General features: G+C 43.3%; 1 protein-coding gene across 1 annotated transcript; it reads right to left on the bottom strand.

The window, feature by feature from the left end:
* Positions 1-2,378: 2,378 nt before the first annotated feature.
* Positions 2,379-6,979, bottom strand: LOC119494277 (glycerophosphocholine cholinephosphodiesterase ENPP6-like). Its single transcript, XM_037780040.1, has 3 exons — positions 6,013-6,979; positions 4,567-4,690; positions 2,379-3,687 (listed from the first exon to the last, which is right to left on the bottom strand). Exons 1-3 carry the CDS (start codon positions 6,118-6,120, stop codon positions 3,539-3,541), a joined length of 381 nt encoding a protein of 126 aa, XP_037635968.1. The 5' UTR covers positions 6,121-6,979; the 3' UTR covers positions 2,379-3,538.
* Between the last annotated feature and the right edge of the window lie 3,625 nt (positions 6,980-10,604).

The following is a 10,604-nucleotide window of genomic DNA, read 5'->3' on the forward strand; positions in this document are numbered from 1 at the left end:
TTAGTCTGTAAATTGTCTACACAAAGTTAACCATGATAGCAAGTGTTAGAGAACAATTCTCTTTAGCTTAACTGGATTTGGAGGAATTCAAGTCTGGGCTTTATGACTGAAATGATCTGCACACTCAATAGTAAAAGCTCCCCAAAGTTTAATAAGGAAACATTTTGACCAGCAAGGTGCTCTCAGGCAAAAGGAAAGGAAAAGACAGGTTATATTTATATACAGACAAAAACAACAACTTTGGCTACAGTTAGGAGATCACATGATGCAACAAACTCCCATATTCCAAAAGTGATGTTGGTGCATCCCACTCTCGGCTGGCTTCATGCCTTGTGGGAGCGCCCTGAAAAAGGTGTATAGAGGGGTGATCGGCAGGTCACACTAGCTCGTCGCGAAGATGGTTAGATAACGCGCAAAATTTACACTATATTTTGGCGAGGAAAAACTGGCATGGCCATTTTCAAAGGGGTCCCCTTGACCTCTGACCTCAAGATATGTGAATGAAAATGGGTTCTATGGGTACCCACGAGTCTCCCCTTTACAGACATGCCCACTTTATGATAATCACATGCAGTTTGGGGCAAGTCATAGTCAAGTCAGCACACTGACACACTGACAGCTGTTGTTGCCTGTTGGGCTGCAGTTTGCCATGTTATGATTTGAGCATATTTTTTATGCTAAATGCAGTACCTGTGAGGGTTTCTGGACAATATCTGTCGTTGTTTTGTGTTGTTAATTGATTTCCAATAATAAATATATTTGTATAAAGAAAGCATATTTACCCACGCCCATGTTGATAAGAGTATTAAATACTTGACAAATCTCCCTTTAATGTTCATTTTGAACAGATAGAAAATGCATGATTGAACGCAATTAACTATTTTAATCGATTGACAGCTCTTAAGACAAATTTCCCTGCAGGACAATTAAGTGTATCTTATCTTATATATCACTCTTAAGTGTTCGTTAGCTCAAAAGAAGCAGTTGAGCACACTGATGAAATCCTGATGGACGCACAGAATCATGTTTTCCAAATCAAAGCAAATTTATTTATAGAGCACTTTTCATAAAATGTGTGTCATACAAGGTCTTACGGATCCAACACAAAGACATGAACAGCCGAATTCAAGGTTCAGCTTTATTGTCATTGTATAATACAGGATTACACAATTGAATGAAGTTGTAGTCAGATCAAAATAAGCATCTCAGTTATAATCATCCACCATACAGAGTGAATCATAAGATTTTAAAATAACACAAGCATAAAAAAGGAAGAAAAGTGTTTGAAAAAAATTCGGATTTCAAAACCTACGTCTTTGTGCTTTGCCAGTTAAAGTATAGCTTACATCATTCCCCCTAATACATACTTTAGCTGTTACATGTATCAAAAGAAGGCAACATCAGCATTATTTACATCATTAACTCAATCAATCAATCAATTTAAAGGAACAGTGTGTAGGAGTAATAGTAGTAGTGTGAGGTTAGCCGGAGAATCGGAGCAGCGGGGGCGGTATTGCATTCGCTTTACCGCACCGTTGTGACGAAAAGAGAGCTGAGCCGGAAGGCAAAGCTCTCAATCTACCGGTCAATCTTCGTTCCTACTCTCACCTATGGTCATGAGGGCTGGGTCATGACCGAAAGAACTAGATCGCGGGTACAAGCAACTGAAATGTTTTTTCTCAGGAGGGTGGCTGGCGTCTCCCTTAGAGATAGGGTGAAAAGCTCAGTCATCCGTGAGGGACTCGGAGTAGAGCCGCTGCTCCTTTGCGTTAAAAAGAGCCAGTTGAGGTGGTTCGGGCATCTAGTAAGGATGCCCCCTGGACGCCTCCCTTGGGAGGTGTTCCAGGCACGACCAGCTGGGAGGAGGCCACGGGGAAGAGCCAGGACTAGGTGGAGAGATTATATCTCCACACTGGCCTGGGAACGCCTCGGGATCCCCCAGTCAGAGCTGGTTAATGTGGCCCGGGAAAGGGAAGTTTGGGGTCCCCGACTGGAGCTGTTGCCCCCACGACCCGACCCCGGATAAGAGGTTGAAGATGAGATGAGATGAGTGTGTAGGATCTGGCAGTATCTAGCGTTGAGGTTGAGAATGCAACCAACTGAAGCCTCTCCCGTGTGCCAAGCGTGTTGGAGAGCTACGGTAGCCGACGCGAATGGCCCCTCTCTGGAGCCAGTTGCTGTTGGTCCTTTGGAGCACATTCAGTGCTTAGAGCGTGTGTGTGTACGAGGGAAGTGAATGGTGAAGCGAGAGAGAGAGAGAGCAGCTGCAACGGGAGCGAGTAACATCATTGACTCCGACCCAAGTTGTTCTGGGCTACTGTAGAAACATGGCAGCCGGCTCCGTGAAGAGAGGACCTGCTCCCTATATAGATATAAACGGCTCATTCTAAGCTAACGAAAACACACCGATTCTTATTATCAGGTGATTATACACCAAAGAAAACATACTTATTAATATTATATTCCATTTCTGCCCCTAATGGTTACACACTGGTCCTTTAAAAGTTCTCCTGTGATATCCAAACCAATTGATTCTAATCTGGATATGCAGCGGTTTTGTTTCTATGAATCACTGTTTTCTGGAGAAAATTTGATCTTGGAACAAAAATGGCAAGAAAAGAGAGAAGAGGTTTACATTCAACAGCTTCAAGGTTACAAATGCCCAGAAATCAGTAATGCTTTATTTTACGGGTCTGTATAATTTTTCTGTATTATTTCTCTCAGTTTTTCTCATGTCATTTTACTTAAATTGTTCACTTTCAATTAATTGATTCCTATTAAGTAGTAGTGTAACCTATACATACCCAGTTTGGCTAAAGGCAAGCATACAGTCTAACAAATATAGAGGTCAAAGTTTCAAGGAAATTCCTATTTTCCCTGTAATTAGCTTCAAATTACCTAGTTCTTCTAACTTTGTAGAAAAGTATTAGGAAATTATTAGGAGAGTGCCCTTTACTCTGAAATCAGAAACAGCTTTATTGGCCAAGTATGTGAACACATACAAGGAATTTGACCCTGGTCTATCTCTATAACAAACTGTAAAGCACCAGAAAGTCCTACTGACATGCTTTATCTCTAACTTTTACTTTTTCACTATGATTGACAACGAAAGGTTATCAAGAGAAATTACAGAAGGTAACAAAATTAACAATTTTTGCATTTAAGATGTGTACAACCTCAAATATGAATACATGTTGATCAGACAAAGAGAGCTGGAGAAAGAAGAGAAAATGTGAGGAAGTCCGGTCTATTTAGGAAGTTGAGATGAGGTCCTGGAAAACTCTCCGGGCCCTTTCAGGCTTCGACTTCTTGGTCCTTAACAATGCTATAACTATTTCAAGGTGATATTTTCCAGCTTTCCAGCTGTTTCATTGCCTTTCCCTTACTTTTAGATGCATTAACCTGTACACGGTTTAATGTTCTGACTCTTTCTAGCAGATCCAAACCATCAGATGCCATAAGCACTGAACAGTTCAATACTTTAGTACCATAGTGCAAGCAGTATTCCTAACAAACCCATCCAGCAGAGGGTTGTGGGTCAGGATGGACCATCAGAGCCATTCAGGAAGTACTCTACCCGAGACCAGGACCCATTATTGGGCAAAGGCTTCACTCCCAGCGTCCAGCACATCACGTTATAGATGTCCACTGCTCGGATTGGAGCCGCCCGAACATTCCGCTTGAAGTCTGGGTGAAATGAAGTAAATAAAATTAGATCCGCACCTCAAATTAATATCTTGATTTTACAATTTACAATATTTAATTTCACCACAAACTACAGACCGAACTGAGAGAGCAGCAATACATGTCAGTTCACACTCTACCGTCTGCCTCAAAAAACACCCAGGACCCAGCCCAACTCGGGTTCTGGGTCACGTCTAGATTACTACAAACCCACCGTTAACGGTTAATAATCGGTTAACGGATAAAAAAAATATTCAAAATTAGCATCCCTACTTAGGCAACAAAACCACTTAGTTAGCTTGAGGAAAAGATCGCAGTTAAGTTTAAAGTAACTCCGGAAGTGCTGTAACTTAAGTACGAAAGTTACAAATAAATCAATGTTGACTTCTGGTTTCACACAGGACATGAACGGCGGTCTCCTGGGTGAAAGTCCTGTGTTTTTTGACACACTTATCCACCCCGACCTCCTCCCTACGCGGCATTGCCTGCTCTCTTTACTTCTCAGTTCACAAATACACAATAACAACTTGATTTTGTGCTGACCATCACGAAAATGTTTTAAATTTGTGTCCATGTACATGCATCAATTCACTAAATTTTATGACTATTTCACGAACTGCTGTGTGACCGGGCTGGTCTAACAGAGAACTCTCAGCTTTAAGTTTTACTCTCACTCTGTCATTGCATTTTAAAAGAACTGCATCAAATTTATGTAGATAGTTTGTTATTCTATGTTTATATTTTATATGTTAATCTATCTATCTATCTATCTATACTCGCATGGTACGGTCTGCTTTAGATACACAGTGGATTACAGGAGAAGGATGATGTTATATAACATAATGCCCAGATTTTACTATTAAAATATCACTCGTTTGTTACCAGGTCCTGTCGCCAAGAAAATGCCTCTCATGTCGAGGAACTCATTGTCGTAACCATGCCAACCGTTTTGCCATCCTGAGGCCTCCCCAGAGTCGTGTTTGCAATATGGGAGTTTTTCCTTGTTCTGGAGACACACAAACAAACAGACACACACACAACGGATTTAACAAAAGATAGAACAAAGTATGCAGTAAGGTTTTATTGGCTTTAACAACAATACCCAGCCAGCCACATGTGATCCAGAACAGCTACTAAATGGACCTTGAAGGGAGATTGTTCTGTCAACAGCTGTTTCCAAGGTCAAAAAAGGACTATCAAGCCTAAAGGTGCCCCGTGGAGTTGTCTTGTAAACAAACTGAAGTTACCGCGAAGCCGCAACCAGCTCTAGGTCGGCTTGGAAAGGGTCGGGGAGAAGGTGGGTCGCGGCTACGCGGCTGAGAGCTCTTTTTCCCAACATTTATAATGTGCTTAGAAACAAAACTCTGAATTTCCTTGACACGGCCTTAAGGGTGCTTTCACAAGCCATAGTCCGTTTGGCTAGTCCGAATCAGAGTGAAATTGATACTTTTGGTTTGTTCTCTATTTAGTCTGGTTCAGTTTCACAGTGCACAAATTAAAGCGGACCAAATACAATATAATTTGCTGAGGGCCGTGTATGAAGGAGCAGATCCTAAGTTGTTTCACTTTGACTCTACACTGATCTACTACTGTGCACACAGGTCCATTCTCCTCCAGTTTATCTCCAATTACTTTATTTATCATATTCTGTATGTTCTCTTTGGCCCAGATGTCAAGCAAACATCGGACTTCTGCAGAGGTCCAAGTCAGTCCCCTCCCACTCTTGTTAACCTCTCGTTTACTGTGTACATCTCAGCAAAGACCACCTCTCGCAAGCGGTCTTGGACTGGTTGTTTTGGTCCGCACAAGTGTACTTAGTAGTACTAGTAGAGTAATTACTGCCAACTGCCCGAACGAACCGCACCAGGGGATGAACCGCACCAGAGTTTGAGTAAAACCGACCAAATGTTGGCTTGTGAAAGCACCCTAGTTAACATGGATGAAAAGTCCCTGAGGTACTCAAAATCATGGAAAGGTTAAACATCTATCAGTTAGTTCAGCAACTGAGCAAACGTAATTTGTTGATGAGGACCAAATGTCTGAATGAAATTGGTGAAACAAGTGTGAAGCTGAGATATACAGTATGATGAAAGGTCTTGATAAACAGTCATAAAGCTTTGGAAGAAGCACACATTTTTCCCACGAGGTGAAACATTTTCCACGCGTGCAGACACATCTTCGTCCCAATATGCGGCACCCTGAGCTTGTGTTCATTCATATCTTTGAATCCTCTTCAGATGCAGTTGCTCTGATTAAAAAATTGAACAGCAGGTGAAGAGAAGTAAACATTGTCCTAGTGAATATGTTGATACAAGTGAAGTTACTTACCTCGATGATAAACCAGCCTGGCTCAGCCACCAGCGTCAGGGGGGGAACAAACTTCCCTCCTTTGAAATGGAAACGTTCAGGGATCTCCTGTCTGCCATAGACACGCATGTTGGGGACCTGGGACAATGCGGCATACACCTGGAATAACACACAAACAAAGAAGTAGATTTATTAACTAGTGTCTCCTGCTGGTTGGTCGAGGCAGATGGCCGACCACCCAGAGCCGGGTTCTGCCCGAGGTTTCTACGTGCTAAAGAGGAGTTTTTCCTTGCCATTATCGCATAAGAATGCATGCTTATGGGGGATCTCTTGTTGGGTCTCTAAATTATACAGTACGGTCTAGACCTGCTCTATATGAAAAGTGTCTCAAGATAACTTCTGTTATGATTTGACGCTATATAAAAACAAGGCAGAAGTGAGCATGGACAGGGAAGTTGTAGTACCGCCGTTTGGCCACTACGAAAGTTGGGATCGACGACCGGCGCACTTCCTGGGGGCTTGGTAAAACCATGAAAGGCACAGAGTGGAATGGTGAAACCATATCCTGAAAGCAGACTAACTCCTGCACAGACAAACTTTAACTACCGGCTCAGCAGGGCAAGGATGACCGTCTCAAGGGAAGATGGCGGTGTTTGATGAAGAGATATAATTGCCACATGTAGGACATCAACACCACCATCACAGCCTTCTGCGTGCTTCAAATATTTGGTGAATTAAACAAGGAGTAATATGATGAAGACTTTGATGTTCATCATAAGGTGGCTGAATGGAATCCCCTTCAGGCAAACACCACAACAGATGCCTTGTGCTGTTATTTTTCCCAACCCAATCCTTAACTGTAATACAGTTGAACTGTAGTAAGAGAGAGTGAGACAAAATACTGGTTAATGACTGCAGTATGTTCTTAATCAAATCAACGAATTATTCTAAACATGTAAACTGCTTGTAAATAAATTGAACAGTATTTCTATATATCAATAAATTGCGCAGTATTCTTTATGTAAACAGTATTCTTTAGAGTGCTGACGGGATGACGTATTTTTGTAGGCCAACCAGGAAGTTAGCATCTCCCTGGTTGCTTCGACAAAAACCCGATGGGATTTTTCCACTGAGTTTTGGATTATTGCAGAAAATCAGCTCTGTGGGCAAACACATGTTTATCATACTTACACGTTTGTTCAGTAAGATAATCTTCACGAATGAACACCACTTTTATGATTTTTGAAGTGTGAATGCAATCACCAGAAGTAAAAAGCTAACGTTATAAACAAACTAAACCGCGGTCGCATGAACGTGAGTATACACAACGAGGCTGTAAAGGAGGAAGAGTCGGCGTGATGCCCCGCTGCCACGCGCCCCATGCAGCCCCGACCCTCGCTCAGACCCACAGCGGGATACGGTGGCGTGCAGCTGCATACCGGAAGTGGATCCCGGTATGAATGACAGACTGCTGTACGGGTCCTTCAGGGCTGCTACATCAACCTAACTGCTGCGTTAGCTAACACTAGTAGCTACAGCTCAATAAACAGGCCTAAATAAAAGGATTTGTTTTGTTATGCGTTTAAAAGTAGTTCTGCCCAATCTGCACAATCTTATTTCAACCAATTACTTTTTTTTATATTTTGATCTCCCTCTTGCCTCTCAAAATAAAAAAAAGAGAAGGAGCAACCTCGTCTGTCTCTCTGGACCAGACGCCACTGGTGGTTACCGTTAGCAACATTTTCTCTCCATCTCTGAAACGTGTTGTACGACTCTCTTTTTGACTGACTTTACTGTAATACAGCTAACTATAGGCAGCCAAAGATTTATACACACTCAATTTGTATGTACAACACTGACGCTGGTCACGAGCCCGCTGGCCACCAGTCCGCGGGCCACCAGTCCGCGGACGGCTCGCTACTTAGCTAGCTTGTTAATTCCGCAATGCTTTCATGCAATACTCGTTACAGCAGCAGGCTGGTGACCAGCAGAAGCACTGGGTATAACGGTCCCTCTGCCTCACTCCTCGCCGCTAGGAGACTACTTCAGCGGGAGGGGAGCAGGCGTTAGCCAGCTAGCTGGTCAGTATCCGGACCAGCTAGCTAGCTAGCTCCTCTCCTCACATTAGTCTGTCAGCGGTGTAGGGCTCTGCTAATCTGGTCCCTTTGGTTTATGTTAACTTTCTCAACCAACACTCGTGATCCCACAGAGTGAGTGACTGAACATCTTGAGAGAAACTAGTATTGTCTTCAGCCATTGTTAAAAAAAACAAGCCAATAAAACTTGCTAGCCAGCGTTAACTAACGTGTTCAGAGAATTATTCTGCCTCCACTAAACGCTCTGCCCACAAAATATATCATCATGTTTACTAGCAGAAAAGGGGTCTAAATGTGAATAAATTGTGCAGTATTCTTTCTGTAAAGAAAATGTAGGCTAATTTAAAGCTTGTGATAGGATGGAGATGGGCTTGATTCCCGTGTATGGTAAACGGACTGAGCAGCATTGGGCAGTGGCTCTGCAGCTCTGAGCAGTTCTCTGAAGGTTAGTGGTTCTTCATGGGCAGTGTAGTTCAGGGGAGGCCCCGGGTAATAGTGAGGAGCTGGTTGTAGGTGTGAGGGTGTGTGATGCTGGGACGAAGACGCCATGACATCGACAACACGTTATATGTCTCTTGGCGTTCCTCCCTCTGTGCCTGTTGCCGGCGCTCCTCTATCTCCATTTATGATTTCACCCAGGCATCAAGACCGTTTTTCTCTTGCTGTTGACACAGCTGCTCTGCTTGCTTGAATTCATGTCCATAAAGGCACCCATCATGCTGCTCACATCAGTCTCTGCCTTCCTCGTCCTTCTATTGTCTGTTACTCTAGGGCTACAGTCGGAGGTCTCCGTGTGTCTCCCATCTGAAGTGTCTGTCAGCATAAAAGTATGAAAGCAAACTAGAAATTAACTAAGGCTACAAAATAGCATTGTCAGTGGTATAAAATACTCTTCTTCTTTCTTCCTGCTTCGAAGATTTGTCACAACAATCACAGATAACCAGACATTATGTGTGGAACTTAGATGAATCATCATCAGTATCTGTAAATGTGCGATTAATCGCGATTAACTTTCAATCGATTGACAGCCCTACCCTTAAATCTTCCTGCGGGACAATTAAGTATATCTTATCTTATTCCTCACTCTCAAGTGTTTGTTAGCTCAACAGAAGCAGTTGAGCACACTGATAAAATCCTGATGAACGCACAGAATCATGTTTTCCAAATCAAAGCAAATTTATTTATAGAGCACTTTTCACAAAATGTGTGTCATACAAGGTCTTACAGATCCAACGCAAAGACATGAACAGCTGAATTCAAGGTTCAGCTTTATTTTCATTGTACAATACAGGATTACACAATTGAATGAAGGTGTAGCCAGATCAAAATAAGAATCTCAGTTATAATCATCCACCATACAGAGTGAATCATAAGATTTTAAAATAACCCAAGCATAAAAAAGGAAGAAAAGTGTTTGAAAAAAATTCGGATTTCAAAACCTACGTCTTTGTGCTTTGCCAGTTAAAGTATAGCTTACATCATTCCCCCTAATACATACTTTAGCTGTTACACGTATCAAAAGAAGGCAACATCAGCATTATTTACATCATTAACTCAATCAATCAATCAATTTAAAGGAACAGTGTGTAGGAGTAATAGTAGTAGTGTGAGGTTAGCCGGAGAATCGGAGCAGCGGGGGCGGTATTGCATTCGCTTTACCGCACCGTTGTGACGAAAAGAGAGCTGAGCCGGAAGGCAAAGCTCTCGATCTACCGGTCAATCTTCGTTCCTACTCTCACCTATGGTCATGAGGGCTGGGTCATGACCGAAAGAACTAGATCGCGGGTACAAGCAACTGAAATAGATATAAATAGAGATAGGGTGAAAAGCTCAGTCATCCGCGAGGGACTCGGAGTAGAGCCGCTGCTCCTTTGCGTTAAAAAGAGCCAGTTGAGGTGGTTCGGGCATCTAGTAAGGATGCCCCCTGGACGCCTCCCTTGGGAGGTGTTCCAGGCACGACCAGCTGGGAGGAGGCCACGAGGAAGAGCCAGGACTAGGTGGAGAGATTATATCTCCACACTGGCCTGGGAACGCCTCGGGATCCCCCAGTCAGAGCTGGTTAATGTGGCCCGGGAAAGGGAAGTTTGGGGTCCCCGACTGGAGCTGTTGCCCCCACGACCCGACCCCGGATAAGAGGTTGAAGATGAGATGAGATGAGTGTGTAGGATCTGGCGGTATCTAGCGTTGAGGTTGAGAATGCAACCAACTGAAGCCTCTCCCGTGTGCCAAGCGTGTTGGAGAGCTACGGTAGCCGACGCGAATGGCCCCTCTCTGGAGCCAGTTGCTGTTGGTCCTTTGGAGCACATTCAGTGCTTAGAGCGTGTGTGTGTACGAGGGAAGTGAATGGTGAAGCGAGAGAGAGAGAGCAGCTGCAACGGGAGCGAGTAACATCATTGACTCCGGCCCAAGTTGTTCTGGGCTACTGTAGAAACATGGCAGCCGGCTCCATGAAGAGAGGACCTGCTCCCTATATAGATATAAACGGCTCATTCTAAGCTATCGAAAACACACCGATTC

Source organism: Sebastes umbrosus, chromosome 9 (genome assembly GCF_015220745.1).
Source record: "Sebastes umbrosus isolate fSebUmb1 chromosome 9, fSebUmb1.pri, whole genome shotgun sequence".
NCBI classification, from domain to species: Eukaryota; Metazoa; Chordata; class Actinopteri; order Perciformes; family Sebastidae; genus Sebastes; species Sebastes umbrosus.